This window comes from Chroicocephalus ridibundus, chromosome 2, assembly GCF_963924245.1.
Source record: "Chroicocephalus ridibundus chromosome 2, bChrRid1.1, whole genome shotgun sequence".
Classification (NCBI taxonomy): Eukaryota; Metazoa; Chordata; class Aves; order Charadriiformes; family Laridae; genus Chroicocephalus; species Chroicocephalus ridibundus.
The window spans coordinates 13,565,114-13,588,070 of NC_086285.1; the positions used below are offsets into that span (position 1 = coordinate 13,565,114).

General features: G+C 34.4%; 1 protein-coding gene across 3 annotated transcripts in view; it reads left to right on the forward strand.

Moving 5' to 3' along the window:
* The window catches only part of PFKP (phosphofructokinase, platelet), a 48,041-nt gene that overhangs the window by 21,392 nt on the left and 3,692 nt on the right, over positions 1-22,957 (forward strand). Inside the window, exons 6-19 of one of the 3 annotated variants that reach the window (XM_063324455.1) lie at positions 691-735; positions 837-945; positions 1,383-1,478; positions 2,932-3,024; positions 3,397-3,522; positions 4,119-4,183; positions 4,886-4,955; positions 8,362-8,508; positions 9,354-9,424; positions 9,862-9,949; positions 10,901-11,053; positions 16,773-16,925; positions 20,703-20,867; positions 21,989-22,050. In XM_063324455.1, the coding sequence (XP_063180525.1) occupies positions 691-735; positions 837-945; positions 1,383-1,478; positions 2,932-3,024; positions 3,397-3,522; positions 4,119-4,183; positions 4,886-4,955; positions 8,362-8,508; positions 9,354-9,424; positions 9,862-9,949; positions 10,901-11,053; positions 16,773-16,925; positions 20,703-20,867; positions 21,989-22,050 (1,443 nt within the window). The remainder of the gene's footprint in view (positions 1-690; positions 736-836; positions 946-1,382; positions 1,479-2,931; positions 3,025-3,396; positions 3,523-4,118; positions 4,184-4,885; positions 4,956-8,361; positions 8,509-9,353; positions 9,425-9,861; positions 9,950-10,900; positions 11,054-16,772; positions 16,926-20,702; positions 20,868-21,988; positions 22,051-22,957) is intronic. The other 2 variants (XM_063324454.1, XM_063324453.1) reach the window with 2 other exon arrangements.

A 22,957-nucleotide genomic window follows, 5' to 3' on the forward strand; every position in this document is an offset into this window, starting at 1 on the left:
TTATAGAAAACTATAACAAATACATAGTTTTTAATGCTTCAAATCTTAAGTTTCCTATTGCCATACAATAGTGGAGGATATAAGTTAATTTTAAATAGAAGTTAGGTGGTAGTATTTCTAGAGTGAGAATAAAAGCTCTTTTTGGCTGCATCTTTCACATGTCTCGGTTTCTTTTTTTCTTTCATTCCTGTCATGGCTGCACTTCAAGCATCTGATTGTAGAGGCTGCATCAGCTTTACGGGCAGGCTTTGGCTTTTTAATATGTTTTTAGTCTTTCCCAGACATACTCTCCTAAAGAAGATCCAGACACTCTTTGAATAGTAAAAAGTACCTTCTGTTTGTATATAAACTTTCCCTAGGTAAAATTTAAGTGATTAAATGATTTTTTAAATTATTTTTTTAATATAGCTGTATCATTACAATTCTTATCTCTGAGTCTGCATCATTTACATTTCTAGTAAATGTTCGCCTCTTGTTTCCTAACTGCCCTTACATGTTATAGAAGAATTATGGGTTGGAAGATACATAATTTTAAATATGTTGTTTAATATGGCCTTCTATTTTGCTAATGAAATCTGTGTTTGGTAAGCATGGAGAGCACAGGCTATTTCCTGATGCCACGTTCTTGTTTGAAGAATTTGGACTGGACTTTTGAGTTCCAGCGTTAAAGTTAATTTGTTTCTTTTACAGTCATCAGAGGACATTCGTTCTGGAGGTTATGGGGAGACACTGTGGGTATGTATGACACTTCAGCAGTTTATGTCTCAAACAGATATAATTACGAAAGATCAAAAAATCTGAACCATAAATGTCTAATCATTTGTTATGTTTATTAGGTATCTGGCTCTTGTTAGTGCCTTAGCCTGTGGTGCAGATTGGGTATTTATTCCTGAATACCCACCAGAAGAAGGATGGGAAGATTCAATGTGTGTTAAGCTTTCAGAGGTAATCTGTTACTATGTTTGGGATTTCTTGACATCTTTGCAGATGTTTGTTTGAAAACAGTGATTTAAACGCGTGATCAGGACTTTCAGCAAGTCTTTGCTTCTGGTGTCATAGATAAGACTATTTGATTTTAAACAATTATTTTCCTGCATTCTCTGATTGCTTTGAAGAAATGACTTACTCTAGGGATTAAATAAAACTATTCCTATATAAGCAGTGTGTGTACCTTTCCCCATTATTTTGATATAAAACATTTGACTTGATCAATAAAAAGACCTCTATGAAGATAAAATGCGTGAGAATTCTGAAGTGATCAAGTATAATAAATATTTCATCAAATCCTAGCAGGTTAATGTATGGTAATTGATTATAAAATCGTGCTGTAAATGTCTTTCATTTTTTCTTATTATTTGGATGTGCTTTTATTTTTATTATAGAATCGTGCACGAAAGAAAAGGCTGAATATTATTATTGTAGCTGAAGGAGCTATTGATTGCCATAACAAGCCTATAACGTCAGAGAAGGTTAAGGATGTAAGTGTCAATATCCTTATGATGCATTTTATGTTTTGTTCTTAAGATAGGGCTTTTTACTATCAATAACATTTCTGTAAAGTAAATCTGTTCCTCTAAAGTAGCTTATCACACAGCTTGCCAGTTGTATTACATATTTGTGCTTTATTATCTGAATCCCTAGTCCACTTAAGGGGGAATGATTTCAGTGGCTGCTAATTAGAACCTTTTCTCCTTTTAAAATAACAGTTCAAAACACCTATTTCATGGGTAGAGAGTCTGAAATCAGCTCAAATCAGTAATTATAATCCTATTTTACTTTGTATTTCATGTAAAATTTTAATAATAGTCTGTCCCACAGTGAAATAATACTGTCTACTTTGGACAAAGTTTTGTCACTTTTTTCTTAATGGTTGCTTTGCCAAAAATTTCATTGGTGTCTAAGAAAAACTTTTGAGCTGAAATCATTCTGCTTTTCTTGGAAAGGGTTCCTTAAGAAGTTGAAAAATAGTCATTGGCAGGAAGGAGCTATGACACTTTGACTTTATACCAGGGGTTTATCTGTGACTGTGAAGTTTTGTTTTCCATAGCTGTCAGTTTGAGAGTAATCTTTGACTCTTAATGCAGAATTGCACTTTTACTTTGCAAAATTTAGTGCCGAGTGGTGTTAAGCGTACATACAGCAGATAGCTATTATGCATTTATGGAAGAAACATTACTTGCTTGCTACAAATTTCAGACAGTTAAAACATTCAAAAACTATAAATACCAGGGACAGAAGATTTTGTAAAAACTAAAATTTTGTATAAACTAAGATTTTGTATATTTTTTTTTCCCGCGTTACGGTATTCATTGCTTATTCCTAACCTTACGTGCTCACTGAAGCATGTAATTAATAAAATATGTCTTTCTGTGGCTTAATATTTGATACATAACGGAGGATACGGAAAGAAAGTATGACTGAATTAAATACTTTTATTATTTTATTTTTTACTGCAAGTTTTAAAAGCCTCATCTATTAAAGCTAAAAGTCATCTTCACTAAAGTTTTGCTCAGAATCTTTTGGGATGCGTAATCCTGCACGTTGATGAAACACGGAGTGAATAAAACACTGTAATTGAATGTCTTTCAAGTATTCTAATTATAATGTTTAGACCTGTTTTTATAAGGCTGAGGACTGTGCATAATGAAGCCAGTATAACTGCAGTTAAAAGCATTGCAATCTGAGCCACTGTTTTGCCATTAGTAACTAAAATGTTCCTTTGAATTAGGAACGTGGAGTTTAGTTCTAGGTTCGGAATAAGCTGAAGACTGGCTTAACTTTTTGTAGTGTTTTCATTGCTATTGACATACTGATGTATAGTATGTGTAGAATTTTATTATTCCAATAGCATGTAAAGCAGAGTAATGCTAACACGTATATATATAAAATAATGATGATGGTAAACCCACTGTATTTTGAAATTCTTTGCAGCTTGTGGTTCAGCGTCTCGGTTTTGACACCCGAGTAACTATCTTGGGTCATGTGCAAAGAGGAGGAACGCCTTCAGCTTTTGACAGAATTTTGGTGAGTGAACCTAAAGTAATCATTCGTGGCACGCCATGGTACAAGTACATTTTGATTATTTATTTGGGGGTGGAGTAGTTCTTTACCTGATTAACTTGACAAATCTAATTACTATCTCACATTAACTGCCTGAATAGCTGAAATTCAGAATAGTGAAGGACTTTGTGTAAAAGAATCTGTATTTGGAATAAAAAACAAAGCTGCAAGAACAATTGTCCATACTTAGGAGTATTAAACAGCCTGCGACATTTCCACCTACCAAGGAATAATTGGTTTTACCTTGATTTACAGAGAAATCATGGCCATTTCTGTAATGTGCAGCCTTGTGCTTTTAAGTGCTTGATGGAACATTCAAACAATGTCTATTTTCAGGCAAGTCGTATGGGTGTGGAAGCTGTGCTTGCCCTTTTAGAAGCTACTCCAGCTACCCCTGCCTGTGTCGTGTCCCTGTCTGGAAACCAGGCTGTCCGTCTGCCTTTGATGGAGTGTGTGCAGATGGTGAGTTTCTGGCAAAATGCCAATTTATAGTTATTCATTAACTACAACAGACCACTGTGTACAGTAATTGTCTGTTGTCATTAAAATACTAGTGGGAATGTGTGCAGAAATTTCCCACATTTGGGAATAATGAACTTCATGTGTGTTCTCTGGGTTTTATTACTTATTTGCTAACTACCAACAAAGAGGAAATACGTATATATTTTAATTTGTTTTAAAATTCATCTCAGATCTTCTCTTTTTATTGCTACAACAAATTCTTCAGATGCTTGCATACATTTACATGTCATTCACAACAGTCGGTTTTCTGCTGGAACACTGTTCAGCTTAAACTGAAAAAAGAAAGCGCAAAATAGATACTTTGTTTGTTTGTTTGTTTTCCCAGGAAGGCTTTACATATCAGCTTCTACTTTGTTCTTCTCCTGTCCACTGTAATTTGTGCTGTGATAAGAGGTAGCTCATAAATTAATGAAGTGTCAGTATTTCTTTTTTCACTTTGGAAAGCTATTTCAGAATGATGTATTTACTGGAATATATTCAATAATCAACTTCATGTGTTTTTTAAACATATTGAGTAATCGACTTGTTTTTTCAAGACTCAAGAAGTCCAGAAAGCCATGGATGAGGGAAGATTTGTTGAAGCTGTGAGGCTTCGTGGAAGGTATGGCCAATGACTTGTATCAGCTCTAGAAAAGCTGAATTGCTTTGCTGTTCTGCTGGCAATTGACGCTTTATTTTAAATAGTTTAATATCCATATAGGTTTATGTATTTGAGACTAATAGAGGAGACAGAAGAAGAGTTGCTTAAATAGAATAATTGAAATTCTTATCTGCATAAAAACATGCAAAGCAAAGAAAACTGTAGTTCAGTACTGTGTCAGGCTAGTGACTGATACTAGGATAACTAGTCATAAAGTTAAGAGCTGCTGCGTTGTATGAGCTGCCTGGTAGCAACTATATGTTTGTTTATTAAAAATTTTAAGGCCAATCCTGTGAGCTTGTTTGTAAGTAGCTGGTAGTCTTCCAACAGTCACATTGGAGGGAGACATTCCGCACTCTTATGTGTCAACAGAGTATTTTCTGTTTTAAGTCATTTGATAATAAAATGCTTTATCACCAATCTATGAAACTCACTTGGCAGTTATATAGTTATTTTATACTCTTTCACTATTATCTTACAGGATTGAGTATTTTCCAGTTCTCTTATTTCCAGTTTTTGTTATGTTTTGCATTTGTGATAATTTGGTTCCAAATATTACGTACCTGTTTCTGAAAAAGTCAAGTATTTCCTTAAAATAACTATGAGTTGAAAAACTTACATTTTTAATTTATCTTATTTATTTTATCTTACTTATTTATTTAGGAGCTTTGAAAACAACCTTAACACCTACAAATTACTGTCGCACAAAAAACCAGATGCCGAGCTTCCAAAGGTAGGGCGTTTTTTTGAGTGTGCAATGCATGTTTGCTTTTGGGGTATCTCAATAAGTAGTGGTTTTATTCTTCTCTCCCCCTCATGTCGCCTTAATGCTCTTTTTAAACCTATGCCATAGGATATTTTATAAAATTAGCTAAATATAATGGCAGAAAGATGCTTGCAACACACAACTTTACTCTAATAATACTTTTTTTTTTAAAAAGTGAAATACCATTCTAAGTAGAAAGTTTTGTGCTAGACAGTTTCTTTCTGTCTTGGATATATGTCTGGTCCCAATTGCTATAGTGTTTGTTCCTAATAGTTACTGTTATGCTCTCTGTTCCTTAACACGGAGAGAAGGAAAGGTGATGTAATCATGATTAAGAGTCTAAAAATCTTGGGATAAAGAAGGAAGATTCAATATAAAAGACTTCTGGCCCTTCCTTTTGAAGGCCAAAACTGCTCAAGAACATGGGTAAATCTAAGAATTCATGGGGTGGAATAGTGAAGACAGATAAATTACGTTTACCTGATCTAATAAGTCACTGTGCGTGAGACAGTGGTGGGCACTTAGTTCTTTTCTTTGTAGTTTGTAAGTTGTGTATAAGGAAATTTGGATTTATTAGGAAATAGACACTAAATGTTGTGTGCAAACAAATTTCAGACAGGATTTTTTTGTTCTCGTTAATGGTTTACTGAATGATTCTGGGTTTGACCATAGTTGGTGAGTATGTCATCGCACTGGTTAATTCCTTCCTCTTAATTGTGGTTTGTGATGATTTGTTACCTTATTTGCATGATTATGTTACTTTTATGGTTTGGGGAATTTTTTATTCCAATTAAATATTTGAATAACGATTAATAGTATCTTCTCAATATTATTAAGGAGTAAAATTGCATTGAAAATAGGAAGAGTTAATTTGAATAGATGACATCTGTTCAGAAATTCTGCGGATATAAAGTAACATAATCATAGCTTTCCATTTTAGTTGACAAAAATTACTGTGTAATGTGTCATGGAAATCTTCACAGAGTGAAGGAAACTTGGTTACAAATGAAAAGTCACAGTAGAAGCTTTCAACTAGACTACGATAAAATAACTCTAGTTTAAATTATGCTTTTACTTTAGCCTAAACATAAGTAAAAGTAAGTATATAGACCAAAGCTATTTCAAATATATCTGCCAAAAAGGTAAGTTTCTTCAAAAACAAAAAAAAAAGGGGGGGACCTAAGTTTGACCTTCAAGAGATTAGAGAATTCAACGTTTGCTTTGCCAGATCAGGGGTGTGTGTTTTTTGTTTTTGTTTTTTTTTATATATATACCAATGCAAATTTAGCATTGTTGGCATTGGACTTCTGTATTTTGTTTTAAAACAGCTTTGCCATAGCTTTTTGTGATGGATGACATTAGAAGGAAATGCAGGTCTCTTGTATTTATTAACTACTTGGATTTGACCACGCTAGCTAAATCTGTGTGCTTGAATAAAAGGGGTTGGATGGGAATTAAAAAGTAGATGAAATGTGCATGTCACAGGAATTTAGGAAAAGGCTAAGCTGATCAGATCAGTGGAGCCTTCCGAATGCTCTGCTTCAGCATTGTTGCTGCACACAGATATTTTGCTGCTTGTTTTGTGTTTTTGCATTTCTACAATCCTTTGATTGTACAAGAGCTAAAAACAACACCACGTGTTCTGGTTTGGGTCTTTTTTTTTTCTTTTTTTTTTTTTTTTAATTGAAAGGTTCCATGATCATTACCTAATTGTTACAATTAATTCTGTCGTGTCAATAGTTATAAACAATTTAAGGTCATCCAGCTGACCTAAAGCATGATGAATTTTAGTGTATAAGCTTAGGCTGTCAAGTTTTCTTGCATTTTGCTTACATAGTTTGCTATTGTTTAAATTCTATTTGCTAAATTCATACAGAGTGGTTAAACTTTCCCAAAGGTCAGGCATGTAAAGTTTTAATTATTTATATTTTGCTCTCACTATTAATTTCAAAGCTATAAAAATAAAACAAAATTAATAAATTGCAATGCCTTTGTCATTTTTTGGTAATGGATTATATTTTTATCTGTTGTAAATCAGCACTTATTGTTGACAATGAAACTAGTGATTTATACTAGCTAACCGTTTCTTAATCAAAAACAGTGGCCTGTGATTTATCTGGAAACCAGCCTTCCATTTCAAGGAATATTTCATGTACAGAAGATCTGCATTTCATGCTTTGCAGTTAAAATTTAATCCAAAGGTGCTTACTAGCATTTTACACACAGTAGCATTCTTGCTTTGTTTACCCCTACAGTGCACATTTATGAGTAATTTTTCTGTTATATTTTTCTTTTTAATGCAAGTATTGAAGTTTTTTTCCTCTGGGGAAGAATCCATGATCTAAATGATTATCGGTATAAAGTAGTAATTCCATTGAAGAAAGCGTTCTTAGTTTGAACACTGTTGTGATTTTAGAGTTGGGTCTGTTGTAACAAGACAGACGTTTTTAATAGTATTTTGTAGCTAGATTGTGTGATTTTGGCCACTTGTGTTGTTCAGTCTGTAATGCTTACATCCATTTAGACGTAGTTGTTTTTTCTAGAGTACAATTGGTAACAAAGCAATATAAATGCTAAATGACTAAATGCATAGGTATGGAATACACATTATGTATTAATTTTTAATTTTTTTTTTTAAACAGAACCTTCTCTTGTACATTGCCTGTGGTTTAAATTACAAATGTATATTTGATACCTCAGACTTTTCCATTTAAGTAGATTAGCCATTTACGTGGGATATGCATTACGCTTGGAGCAACACTGTATATAAGCACAGTTACTTTGAGTCATTAGGAGATGTTTTAAAAACTGCCATAATCTGAAAATGTATGGTATTGTGAAAGATGCTAAGTGCTCCTGTTTACTGCTATATTGCCAGCTGCTCTAAAAACCTGGCCGATATTTTATTTAGAAGTTGTCATCTGTTCCACTTTGCGTGGTACTGATGATATACACCTAACTGCTATGGTGCTAGAATCAGTTCCTACTCTTTTCTTGGCTATTCTGGGTGGTTTTGCAAGCAACTACTGCTTTGATAACATGAAACTGGTTGAATAATGCAGGGTGTTTTACGTTTCTTGAATGTAGCTGAGCTAGAATATAAAACCCTGAATAACTTAACCTGCAAACCAAATGAAAATGTCATAAAGTCTTATTTAAAAACATTCTTTTTTAAAACTGTTTGTTTCCATGTGATATTCTGCAAATGGTGAAACATGTATGTATCTTTTAGTTAACTTTAAATTTTGGATGGATTTAGGGGCTTTGAAATTTCCTTTCCTACATTCCAATATTTAGCAACTGTGTACAATGGACAAATTAACCATGGTGTAGAAATTAAAAGTGCTTATTAAATATTATTTTTCTCTTGCAGACTAATTTTAATGTGGCAGTTTTAAATGTTGGTGCTCCTGCAGCTGGAATGAATGCTGCAGTGAGGGCTGCAGTGAGAGTTGGCATAACTGAAGGCCATAAGATGTTTGCTGTCATTGATGGATTTGAAGGTTTTGCTAGAGGGAAGGTCAGTATTACACAGTAGTATGTACCCCATCCCACCACCCTTGTTTATGTTCTTAGAAGGTATGTTCTGTCATAACTGTTGTGACAACCGATTCTATAAGTTCTTTTCTTTCTTAAAGATATATAAAACCCAAATTGTAACTGTATTTTTCAACTATTCAAGTCTATAGAATAATTTATCATAAGTATTGCTAATCACCTACAAAAGTAGGTCAGATGAATCCTACCTTCAAATTTTGGTCAATGTTTAACATACGGTAGGTTTTCCACAGAATGACAGAAGAATCACTGTTCCTGTGCAATGAGTTGTTACATCTGTGCTCCTTTGCTAAAAGAAACTTTGCAGTGGTGCTTGTTGAGGGAGGTAGCTTTTTTCCCCCCCTTCCAGGTGAGTTAGATTCTTCTGTTACCCTGTTTTAAATGTTAAGCATCAGTTGGTATACTGAAGAGAAACTGGATACAAGACTTAATGATTTCTACGCCTAGCTGGAGCCATAGGTCCCAAAACTAATTTCAGAGATCTAGTTTTAGATTGTTGTGTTTCACGATTGAGTAGGAGAGGAAGTGAAAATAGGATCACGATGTGAAACAAGGAGGGGAGGGTTCGTCATGGTCTGGAGGAAGAAAAAACAAATAGATAGAATTGGATTGGTAAGAATTCAAGAGAAATTAAGTTAACTTCTTGATGCTGTTTTCTTTCCTTGCCAAATTCATTTTTCGTGCTGTCTGTGACAAACAACTTGTTCCAACAGCTTTACATTAAGTAATACCTGGTGTTTGCTGCATGTAAAGAGAAGTAATTGGGTAATTACTTAACAGAATCTCCTTTTTTACTTTTATTCAAAGATAAAGGAAATTAGCTGGGGATATGTTGGAGGCTGGACTGGTCAAGGAGGATCAATTCTTGGTACAAAACGGTAAAGTCAATATTTTGCCAATTGATATGATGAATTCTAGTGTTTTATGTAACCAGTGTACTATTCCATGCTCTTTTCCTTCCATAGAATGTTTTAAGTCTTCAATTATTATTTTTTTAAAGAAATTGTTATGTTCCAACTTGAGTATTTTTATAGTACTGTACCAACTGTGAAGAGAGAATGAAAATGGTAGTCGGGACCTCAACTTAAAAATTTCCTGGGGTTCTTACACTTCTAAAAGGATTGCAAATCTGTAGTTTCTTTACAGTTGACATGATTCCTTACTGGTTGTCAGGAAGAACTATTTGTATGGATAAATATGTAAATTAGAATATTGCATTGCCTCCTCAGTTTACTGTTTCAGCTTAGTAATTAGTTCTTATTGCTGCAGAGTCAGTAAATTGTTTTTATTTTTCTTTTGGTTTAATAATTTTTAGTACTCTTCCTGCAAAATATTTGGAGAAGATTGCTGACCAGATGCGCACTAACAACATTAACGCCCTTATGGTTATCGGTGGATTTGAGGTACACTGAAATGTCTAATTATGTCTACGTAGAGTAGAATTCCTAACAAAAGGAATAGACCGTTTTAATTTTTACCCAATCTTCATGTAAAGTGCCTTTGGTTGTAACCATATTTGATAGGATAACAACAAATAGTGTTTAGGAGCAGAAGTATTGTCAAGCACGGATTCTGTGGAAAGCTGACATTCAAGACAGTGACTAGTAACTGTGAAACAGGGATGTGCTAGATAGATAAATAAGGTGAGATAGTATGATAGTATTTTTGTGTTAAAAAATATTAAAAAAATTATTTCATTAGTACAAGTTACAGTCTATACTGTATCAATACTTAGAACATGTGAGAAGCTCTTGATGTTTAATAATAATTGTACTGTGGTCCTTTATTTAAGTCACTCTTTCTCACACAGTGCATTTCAAAATCAGTAATTGATCTAGAAATATATTTTTCTTTTTTTTTTTCTGTATTTGACATTCATTTCATTTTACTAAAATAATACGTTTTTGAAATCTTGATTCAGGAAAGTATTTTGCCAGCTCTTCCCAGAGAAGAATATGCCTTCTGCTTCTTGATAAAGAATGAATCATCCATTATTTCCAACCTGTTAGGCATGGACATAGTTCAGGAATATTAAGATTTTAAATGAGGAGTAACACTACCTGAAGATTGGGGAACTAGTTTGCAGTATGTTTGTGTTGTACAAAGCACTTTGTTATGTCTAAATTATATATTCCCTTGAAAAATGTTCTATTTATTGTTTGTTTTTTGTATTCCTGGTTTTAATCCTTTCTTTTTTTTGTGTGTATTAGATTTTAGTGGTTCCTTAATGCTTTGACTTGCTGAAGTGTGCTGTGGTAGAAATGGCTCCCCCTGTGGCCCTTTCCATTTTATCGTTCCAATTTTGCCCTTATTTTATTCATCCTAACTTTTCACCCAATGCCTGTGCCCAACAGGCGTACCTCGGACTTCTGGAATTGTCAGCTGCCCGAGAGAAATATGACGAATTCTGTGTTCCAATGGTTATGGTTCCTGCAACTGTATCCAACAATGTACCGGGTTCAGATTTCAGCATTGGTGCAGATACTGCTCTGAACACTATAACTGATGTAAGTCTATTCTGGTGTGTGCGCTTACTAACAAAGCAGTTCTGGTTAAAACTGACTAAATTGGCTAGAACTGGATATTTTTATAGACCAGAACTTTGGAAATGTAATCTGGAAAATGATGAAGTTACTTGATATAGCCACATTCATGATACCTGTTTAAAAAAGAGAAGGTTTAGGATCCCAAATGCTTCCATTAGGTTTCCTCTGAAAATACAATGACCTGTACATTTGTAAACTACAAAATAAGATGGCATATATCTATTGTATATGGAAGAGAGAAACCTGATGACCATTAGGTGCACTGTAGAGGAAAAAATATCCCTGTTATATGTAGAGTATCAGTATACCTAGCTGTAACAAATGCTGAGAGAATGTCGTTCTGTTCAGAAAGAGATCCTTGTTTATGTAACATCTTTATTCCTGTAATAGAGATCTATATTTCTCTAATAGGGATTAAATGTAATCTACGAGTAACAGATTTAAGTAAAACAGTTGAGATGTATTCTGAAGTATTTTAAAAAAAACAAAATCCAGTAGTATGATATAAATTAAAAATGGATTGATTAACACTAAACTCAGAGAGAAGGCATTGTCAAACACCGTACAAACTGAATTGTCAGGCATGCGCATTTACAGTTCATCTGAATCACTTAAGCAGCATTAATCCATCACACCTCTGCTAAGAAGATCAATTATGTTTCTATATATTTTGACATAATTTTGTCTTTGAAACAATATTAGTAATATTACACTTCCTTCAATTTTCTGTTTTTCTTTTCAGCATAATCTGTGGACACATACGTATTGCAAATCCAGTTGCAGAGTGTCCATAGTTTTTTTGAAACACAGCAAAGACCTAATAAGGCATTTGTCTTCAAAATTGAATGCCACTTTCTGATTTTTGTCTCCAGCTATGTTGGAGCCCGAATGTAGAATTTTTCACTGATTGTACGTATTGAACTGCATTTTTAAAAATAAAAAATAACAAGTATAGCACTTATGTAAAATAAGAAAAGTTGCTTTTGAAAATTAAATGTCAGTTCTTCTGTTGCTTAGATGTATTTGAAGATTTTAATCATGATATTATTTCCAGAAATTTGAAGGATTCCTCAAATGCTGTTAACTTCAAAAGCACTATCATAATTTTCACCTGTTTTGCTTCTCTTTTGTTTTGGTTTTTTACCATGCCAACTTAAATATTTTTATCTTCAGTGAAATAAACTCTTCAGTTAGGAAGCTTCAGTTTCCTGAACTATTGCCTTGAATAAGACTGCAAGCTAACTAAAATTTATCTTTAACGTAGTCTTTGTAGACAACTTAGGTTATAAGGGTTGATGTTGTTTCCAGTTCTGGTAAATAAAAATATCTCTCCAAAATGATTGATCACAAATTAAGGTGAGTAAAATGATTGTGCATAACACCTACTTTTCTTCTTTTCTTTTCTTCATAAGCTTTGTTTAACTAACTGACTTCTTTTTATAGGTTGTTTCATGTAAGGGGATATATCGTAGTCAGTCAGTCTCTCTCTCTTTGTTGCGTTTTGCATTATTTTTAGGTTTCTAGATGTCATCTGCCTTCATTAGATGATAAAATGTCAGTATTGTCCATATTTTCAATGCAGTAGTTGAAAACTTTTCAAAATGTTGTGGGGGTTTTTTTTGTTTATTTTTTTTTATTTTTTTTTTTTTTACGAATAGCTTTTGTCATGTTTTTGCATTTTATTTTCCCAAGATTTTTCTCTGAAATGAATATGAAATGCAACGGCTTTACAAGATTTAGATTCAGTCCAATGGAAAATTAAATTTTGTCCTTTTTTTTTGTGAAGGGGCAGACTTTGGTGTTGGGGAAACATTTCTGCTTGATATCTTGTCAGTGTTCTGCTCTGATTGTTTGAACATGGTTCACCAAAACTGATAATGAAAAATGGATCGTTTCATTCCTGTGTTGTATGTTCAGATCAGGTTCAATAGTGATGATGCCCTCTATTAAATGTGACTGATAGGCTCAATCCAAGTCATACAACTGACTGTGGTAAACGAGAGTAGCATATGGACATGAATGTCCATTCGATCTAGTTTATAGCATCTTTATTCCTGTTGCCACTATTAGGTCAATAAATGCATCATAGTTTTCAGTGCTCTGAGAAAAGCATCTCTTATGAACACCAAAATGTCATCACACAGTTTTTCTGTGGTACTGCTCTTACTTCTATGTTCTTGACAACTTTTAGTAAGGTAAGTACATTTCTGATGGGTAATGAGGCCTTGTTAGTGTTTGGCACTACTAGACACTTGTCAGTTGTTTGAAACTTGTCAAGGCATGTAAATGGTACCTTGAGACGTTTGAGATAAAATGTGTTAAGATGCTGCATTTAAAAAGAAAAACAATAAAAACCTGGCCAACAAATACATAACATCTGAATGCGAGATTAGGCAAGAGTGTGAATTTCCCTAAGTCATAGACAGTGGATGGTACATTTCTCAATAATTAGAATTTAATTCTATAACAGAATCTATGGCCATCTTAAAATGCTCCATTTTTTCCATTTTTTATTTTAAAGTACAGGCTTGTAATCAGCGGAATAGTAGAATTTGGTTTGTCTTTTGAAGAGTGTTTCAAATTTATCTTATGCTGTATTTTTCACAGTTTTCAGAATATTAGTGAGAACAATTGTCAAGGAAAACAATATAAAATGCCTGGGGAAAGCTGGAGGTTTCTGTTCCTGAAAATGGGATGCTTAAGGCCTCTGTATCTACGTAAACAAAATAAATGGTTTAGGATTGCAGGATAAGAACATGAACTTTGACTTTTCTCTGAAAAGAAGCATCAGTAAAATAACTACCATAATAAAAATATCTATATTCTCAACTTCACGTTGCTAATCCAGTGAAATTAATAGAATAATATTTCAGATAGCAGACCTCTGGAATATGACAACAAAGAAATGTTCGGTTTTTTCCTCCATAATCATGAAGGATAGAAATTTCTTCTTAAATGAAAGTTGGATTACTTAATACTGATCAAAAAGAAGCATTAGCAATACATTTTGCAGGTGGAACTAAAAAGCAGAAACCTATTCTGTAATTAAGCTGAATGAATAAAAAGTTAGACTCTTTAAGGTACAGAACATGGAAAGGTGACAACTTAATTTGAAAAGAAAGCCTACTGATGGGCTAGCAGAAACTGATGGAAAGATGAATAAACCAGAAGGTATGGAAGAATATTCATTTGATTTAGGAGATGTAGAAGTAAATGGGGAAATGAAAAGAAAAGGTATCAACTTGTTATCGAGAAAAATAGAACGTGAACAAGGAAGATGCTGAAACTCTCTAATATGTTTCTTTGAGAATCCACCTTTTCCTTTCATCAAAGGGAAAGGGGATACAGGGTGATCAATTGGTTTTGCGAGAAAAAGAATAGTAAACAGCAACAAGAAAACACGTTCTCACTGAGGAGTGAATAAAGCTACAGTTAGATTGCCTTAATGCAGTCTCCATGCAGTTTCCTTGAAAAACACAGGCTCCTGTACCCAAACAGTGCTGGTACTAGCATATGGCTCCACATTAGTCTGTTAGGAAGCTGAAAATTAGGCTGGCCAAGCTAGGTAACCAGTTCAGTTATCATCCAGTTCAGTCCTGGCAACAGCTGGATGTGAAGGTAGGGCAGTAAATGCATCCCTTTGCAACAAACCACAGTCTGTCTTAACTGCATGTATTTTAATTGAGCATCCTTGGTTATGGCAATACCCTTTTTAATTAAACAAATGTAATAAAAGGGTGTGAAATGATTAAATCATTTTATTGACATAGTACAGTATCCTTATATGATCTGACTGTGGTACTTAATTTCAAAAAATAATCGTGAAGCAATTATTAAATCCACTGATCACTTGTTTACCCTTTTATAATTATTAAGTGACCCTTTATTGAAAGCGTTTTCATATTTTGCTGCAGTGATGTGAAGATGTTGCATATAATTATCTAATGCTCATGCTTGGTGAAGGTACGGTCTTTGGATATGTTTGCTGAGATCACTTGCATCAAATAAAATGGCAATATTTAATGCAAGTAAAACATATCTTACCTGAATCTTAACATATCATAAATGCAGACTAACCAGTTGTGTTAGTTATTGCTCTAAATCTCCCTTCAACTTGGTTTCCCAAAATTCTCAGTATAAAACTTTTTTAGAGAAACTCATGCTTTGCAGATCTCCGGGAAGTCATGTAGTTTTACCAAACCACTGTGACTCCGTGTACATCTTCATTTTCCAGTACGAAGAAAAATTCAAAGCAGCCTGACTGAGCTGAGTTGGGCTGGGTAATTACTGACATTTTATCAGTGAAGTCTCATCCACTCAAAAAAAAATAATAAAAAAAAAAAATATCCATTTGTTGCTCTTTTGGCTATACTGCTTCTCAGAGCTACGGGACTGAAAGCACAATCTTTTAGATTGGGTTTTAGACTTAAACTGGAAATGCATCCTAGAACTGAGCTAAATTGAAAGTTGCACTTACAAAATACATGAGAGATAGACTTTGGCGAGTCAGTTTGCACTTATGCACCTATCGCCGTGTATCCTGTCCTCCCATTGAACAGGATCTGCTTTATCTAGGAAAAAAAATCTATGGAGCAGAACTCTCACAGGTGAATTTTTTTCCCATCGTTTTCTCCTAAGTTATTGCTTAAATCAGTCACTGTATAGATATTTGTGGAGATAGCTATCTAATTTTGATCTGCAATAGTTTGCTTCTCTGAACTGATTTAAGAAATCGAAAATACGAGACTTCTGTGAACATTAGTCTTTACTGGGAGAAAGAGATTAAGAAAAAAGTAACGTACTATGTAATCAGGCTTTCTTCTGGAGAGTCGTTACGTAGGTAGTTTGAAAAATTGCCAAATATCATGAGAGATGCTGATTAGTTTAGTTTAGGAAGAATTGGAACAACGTAACTAAAAATATGTTTACTGACTTAAAACAGATGCAAAATCTTAACCTTTGGCATATGTTAGGAACATCTAATCCTTTTCATATGATGATTTATTTTGTAGTGTTTGGAATCTTCCCAAGGACCTACAGCTGCTTTTCAAAGAATCCTTGAACTGTACTTGCAGACTTTATTAACTCATCCATGTGCACATGTTCCTGGATTTTTCTGGGCCTATGTCCATACTGTGTGCATAGAGGCAGATTGTGATACTGGTAGAATCTTGGAAGACGTAGGCAAAGCTTTTTTTCCTTTTTCTTGGTGGAAGTAGATGCGTGTCTTGACTTTATAGGATAACATAGTTTTTAAAAAAGCATCTTTCTTTAAGCATTTCCTTCAAGGGGTAGGTGTTTTACTAGTTAACTTTCTAAACTCCTTAACATGTATCAAACTTTGTTCTTTAAGTGGTTTCTTGTGGAATGATTTCCAGTTACCTTTATGCTGTCTTTTTCTGCCCAACTGCTTCAGACCTCTATGCTCTGCACACTTCACGTTCACTCTGTATTAACTCGCACTAATCTTCTGCGTTTCTTCAAAGAGCATTGTGCCAATGCAACCCCAGTGCACTGTTGTGGTATGTACAGGATAACCCCCCCCTGCCCCCAAATAATCTCACCAATTGTATTTAGATGGGCCAATGGACAGCCAAATTTACCATCACATGCAAGGAGTCATTAGCAGAGCAACCCAAAGACAAGGAATGTATCACTCATACTTGTACCACTGCTTCAGGCCTATGAAAGTTGTCTGCAGCTACACGAGGCACGTTCCCGCTTTGAGGAGTTTTGCGTACCTATCTGTGTGTTGCCTGCTACTATTAGCAACAATGTGCCAGGCACAGACTTTAGCATTGGTGCTGACACTGCCCTGAATGCTATTGTGGAGGTAAGACTGCATATCTTTTAAAAGTTAAGATGATAAAGTGCATAAGATGAGCATACCTAAAGACGTTCAAATGTCTAGTTTTATAAAATAATTCAGTTACTGTTGGTTTTTTTATGTTTTATACTTAAAAAATTTTCCGAGACTGATTAAAAATTAACCTAATAAAAAATTAATTATGTTGGATTTTTAACTCTTGGGGACACTGTTTTGTTATACAAGACTGCTGCATTAGTGCTTAGGACATTTGCTTTTACTGAAAATAAAATATTTTGCTCGCTTGGATTTTGTTTTTTATCTTACATAGCTCCTCAGCATTACTTAGATGAAAGAAGAAAGCACGTGTTTTAAAAATAAATGCCACCTTTACTGCATGGGCTAATGACTGAGCTCAGTGCAGTAGAGCATTTTAAGTACATGGTTAACACTAAATACATGAATAATCCCATTGACTGCATTAGGCTTAACATATATTAAGTGCATATAAATACATGCATAGTATAAGCAGTTAAGTCTGTCACTGATGCTAACAAAGCAGTTAGAGGCCAGAACTTGCTATGAATGAGTTTGCCATCTCAGGCAGAACAATCAGTTTTTCTAGTTTTGGTCTGCCGTAGCTTTCTCCCTTGGGCATAAGTGCAGTGTGAACTCTTTAAGTTCTTTACTATCCTATTGAGTCTGCTGGAGCCGCAGCAAAGGGAACCGAGTTGAAGCCTAACGCAAACAGATCAGTAAACCTCTGAGCAGCTCTGGGTCTTATCAAACGTGATGTTATCAATCTATATAACTAATTACGAAGTAATTGGCCAAGAAAATCAGAATACAGATCCAGGGGTTTGAGAAATGCAGGTTTGTTTTCCTGCTCTGATACAGCGATATTTATGTAGAAAGAGTGAAAAAACTCTGGTAGATGATTAAAAGAGCTGTGTCAGAATATATTTTGGCCTGGTCTTTGACAGATGCAGTACAGCATGTCTGAGATGGAGTGTGGGTGAATTGTAGCTGTATGTTCGTAGGCAGACACAGGTACTTTTACCACTCCATTAGCTGCTTACCCCTTACCTACTTCTATAAATGTCAGGCTAAGTCTGTTGATTATGACTGATATCACTTCTAACAGCGATGCACATGTAAAAGTGAAAATGTGAAAACAACATGAGGAAAAAAGTGATTGCATGTATTGCTGCTTCCTCTTATTTCAATATTTTTATTATTAATTTTAATTGGAATTTGTACAGCTTTCAGTAATGTTCTCAGTAAAAAATAAAATAATAGTGATTGTATCTATTGAATTTCATTATGGTTAGAATGTTTAGTTTATGCTAAAAATAGAACACTGTTGATCTGGTGAAGTTTTGAATATCAGATTTTTCATGAAGTTGTTCAGTTCATATGAAAGCTCAACTAGCGGTGGAATTCCAGAGAGTCCTCTGCAGAGAGCCACCATGCCTCCATGTTCAACTTCTGAAACCTGCATCGGGTGTTGAGATTTGGCCTTTCCAGCCTATGGAGTAGTATATGAATTAATGAATCTGTGACATTTCTGAGTTCGGGTATTTCTGTCACAGTCATTCTGGGAGAGCAAGAATAGTGGAAAGTTTCTACTATGTCTCTTCTGTAGTTGGGAATAGGAATCATTTAAAATAAATCTAGACTAATCCCAAAATCAACTGATGATTTACATCCTTGCTTAGAAATTCTCAAAAAGGCAGAAAACTTCATTCTACGACCAGCAGCTGGAAAAGTTTTTAGAAAGTTTGGCATTTACGGATCTTTCAAGTCTCTCAAAAAGAAGTAAATCTTCTCATGTGTATTTATTTCTTCAGTGTCTAAAGCCAAGATTTTTTTTTTTATATCATAAGCTTAAACACATAGTATCCAACCAGTTCCAAGAAGCTTTTTTAAAATGAGTTAAAATCAGTACAGTACTGCATCTGCCACTGTTAAAAGTAATGGGGACTTTTATAAGTATGTTACTGTTTACATGGCCAGATGCCAGTATTGTGCAGAGATTTTTATGAAACCACATCTGGAAGGGGGAAGTAAAGTGCTTGAGGACGCTGCAAAATCCAAGACAGGTAAAAGAAAGTGTCATTTTGAAAAAAAAGAAGTTCAGCGTAGGCGTTTGTGATGTAGTTTGTTATGGGGATACTTCCTGCTTACGGTAACAGAATGTCAGTCCATATTCTAAATAAATTCATGTAAATTCTGTGCTTGTGTGTGTATATATGCGTGTTCTGTGTATACATACACACACAAATGCACATATGCAAATATATAAATAAAAGTATCTATAAAGTAAATTACATGTATCTTTTGGTAGCTGGACCTAAATAAAGGCATAAACTGTTTGTAGTCCTTCAGTGCATTAAACTTTATGATATGAGAAGTTCTAGACTTCTATTATTTTAACTTTTCTCACATATCAATTCATCATTTGTTCTGCGGTCTGTTAGGTATATTTTTAAAGACCGTACTGCTCACAAGCTTTATTTCAGCTTGAAGTATTGTTTTCAGTTAGCTGAATGAAGGTTCTGGTTGGAAATACCTGTGAAACAGAAATACCTCAAATATTACAGCATCTGCAGTTACTCATTCAGAAAATCAGTAAGGCATGGGGATTTTTTAACGTTATCGTAATTCAGGTTTCATGATGATGAACTTCACAGGTTCATTTTTACTAAACAGAACTAGTGTAGGGACAGTACATCAGTTTCACAGAATTATTCTTGTCACCAAGTCTAGTATAACCTATTTATTTATTTTTAAGACAAAGAAGGAAATAGTATCTTTTTCTTTCTATTACTTGCTTTCTGAAAGGAAGATGTATTATGTGATGACTTTAAAATGACCTTGAAGGGTAGAAGAACTCATTTGAGGAAGTGAGAGTTTGTCAGATAGCTTTTTGAGTATTATTAAAACCTGGAGATACATAATAACCTAGTTCCTAGTTCTATGTTTTCCTAAGTTTCTACGTTTTCCTAAGTTCCGTAGGTCCTACCACACCGGAGATTTTCTGTTATTTCCTAAGTCTCTTAGGCAGCTCTAATAAATATTGGTGTTAATTGGTGGCACGTAAACAACAGATCTCTTTGTAGAGAACATTTCTTATGCTGGTCAGAGTAAGATGCAAGTGGAGATGGCAGTCGTCTTATAGTAAGTATGGACCTATTAATAAAAAACCAAAAACATTTTTAAAAAAAAGCTCTGGTAGTGCTTCAAAGAATTATATTTGTGTGGATATCGTTATTGGAAAGCAAACAATAGGGCAACACATGCTCAGGACTTACATTTCAGAAACTGTAACTGTTAGGTATGGTTGGGAACGCAGTGAATTTTAAAATCAATACAAAGAAGAAATAAACTCTTCAGTAATGAATAGAGTTAAAGCAAGGAAGAGGAACTTACACCAGAGCTGATTAAAAAGCTCCTTTATACCTATTTGTACCTCTGTTAGAAGACTATCACAACTTTTAATTCCATACACAAACCAAAATTAATTCTTGTTTCAGTATTTGCAGGAAGCAAATAAGACTTGATAGTAGCAAAACATTTTATTTTGATTGTGGTGTTCAGTGTATGATAGGTAAGAGTTACTTTATCTGGTAATTACTATAGTTAAACGGGTTATGCTATGTTGGAATTTTTAAAGTTATATTTTTTTGTAAGTAAGTCCTTTAAACTCTCTTACCAATAAGTGACGTAAAATTGCATGATGTATAAAAATGTAGAAATTAAGACTTTTAAAATTTAAACTTTAAATATCTTGTCTTTGATTAGACGTGTGATCGCATCAAACAGTCGGCCAGTGGTACCAAGCGTCGTGTGTTCATCATTGAGACCATGGGCGGTTATTGTGGTTATCTGGCCAATATGGGGGCCCTTGCGGCAGGAGCTGATGCTGCTTATATCTTTGAAGAACAGTTTGATATTCGAGAGCTCCAGGTATACAGCATTAGAAAAGTTTTCCTGATTTTTAAGTAGATCCTAAAATTGTACATATATAGCATAAAGTGTATATTTGAATTAGATGGCTCATGTTACCAAAAAACCCAAATGTTTAGATTGTATGTAAAAGCTACACTTGTGGGTATCGCTTTCATATAATGCCAGTTCTTATGCCATGTTACATGCAGGAGCTTATACCAGTTATTCTTGGCATTCAGTTATTGGCATATTCAGTTAACTGAAAAAATTGTTGTATTAGTAATTAAACACTCCTAGGTGAATTGTTTAATTTTTATTCTTCTGACTGAATTTCAAATTACATGTAAATGAACAGACCTGAGCAGTTCTAAAAGAAAAAACAAACATGGGGGGAAAAAAAGAAATACCTTTTCTATTGTATTAGACAGCTATTCGCATCAGGAGTTGAATAGTGCGTAAGGTGTATTAGATGCTGACTTTGATACCACAACTACTCGGGACGTGTTTGGAGGTGTTACTGAAATAAAGATCTCAGGCTTTAAGGATTACAGATTAGGGTGTAAACTGATACGGAACTTGTCTACTGTGACGCTTTGACACTTGGGAGGTAACTGCTGCTAACTGCAGTCATGGGCAAATACAAAGCTAGGCAGATAGAAATGTCCTGAAAGGGAGAGAGGTGTGAAATGAATTGTAATTCCTCCCCACTCGTTTCTCAGTGGCCTGTGCTCCTCATGTCATGTACCGTAGTACCCGCACAGCAGTACATCCCTGTATTCATAAAAGGACTTCTGCAAGGACAGGGAGTAAGGGCAAGATACCGTCTTTTGTGGCAATTCCTGTATTTTTATGTATATTGACGTGATCCAACTTGGTGCTATACCAGTGTAGCGTACAAACAACTTTGTGTTGCTATTAAAGTCAGTCATCTGTGACATGGAGGAAGAGGTTATTTTTAACCCACGATGAATAACCATACACAATGTATTATCCTGGATCTCCAAAAACCTGCTGATTATTTGAATTTGCGCATAGTATTTGATGTGGAATACTTTACAGAAGTTCTCAGGATATGTAGGCTCAGTAAAGTTGGTTTAGAGTTCTGTACAGCTTCTTAAAAATACTTTTGTTGTTTCTAGGCCAATGTGGAACACTTGACTGAAAAAATGAAAACCAGTATCCAGCGTGGTCTGGTGCTGAGGTAAGCAGAAGTAGTTTTAATAGACGTCATCAGTGATGCTCAGCACTTCCAGCCAAGTAGGCTGTTTGGCCGCTTGCAAAGACACTCTAAGTCTGTATTCTTTGATTATTCCTTTAGCATGAGATCCTTACTAAAGTTGTAGCTCCAGGAGGCGAGTCTCGGAGCTGTCTGGATGCTCAGGTCCAAAGCTTCCTTCTTTCTATGTAAATATATTTGCTTTATAATCTAATATTTTATCCTCTTTCCAGCTTATTTTCTCATCGGCTTTGCCTTTTATTGTAGATTCTTTCTTACTATATATAGTGTCAAAACTAGCATGCATTTGTACACATACAGTATTTTTATTATAAAAATTCTACTTGGATTTTAAGAGCTAACACAATAAAATATCTTTCAAAAATCAAAACATTTAAAATATGTTGACTAGCATGTTTAAAATTATACCTTCTTAGGCAGCATGAATCAGGCTGTATAGCTTCTCTCTTGAGCATTTATTTTCAGTATGCCAAGTAACAAAGAAAGAGCTGAAAAACTAATCCCACAGTAAATTGCATGAGGATACCATTATATTTATTCGAGTTCTACTGGTTATATGACTAGGGTGAGAAAATATCCTACATTTACCATATTGGTAGTGACCAACCTAAGGTACTATTCATTATCCTGGCTTTTTATAAAGGGAAAAATGATGGCATTGGATGTTTTTCGATTGGATTTTTGTTTTAATGCAGTTTTTCCTCTGCATAATGAACTTGTCAGACCTAAAATGATATTTTTCACTACCTTTATTCAACAATGGGTTCCAAGTGACCTGCCAGTGGTGTCAGTGTAGTAAAAGTAATGCAGACTTCAGAATCATGAGTGTGTTATGTGAAAGTGTGAACGTATGCGGTGAGATGAAAATATC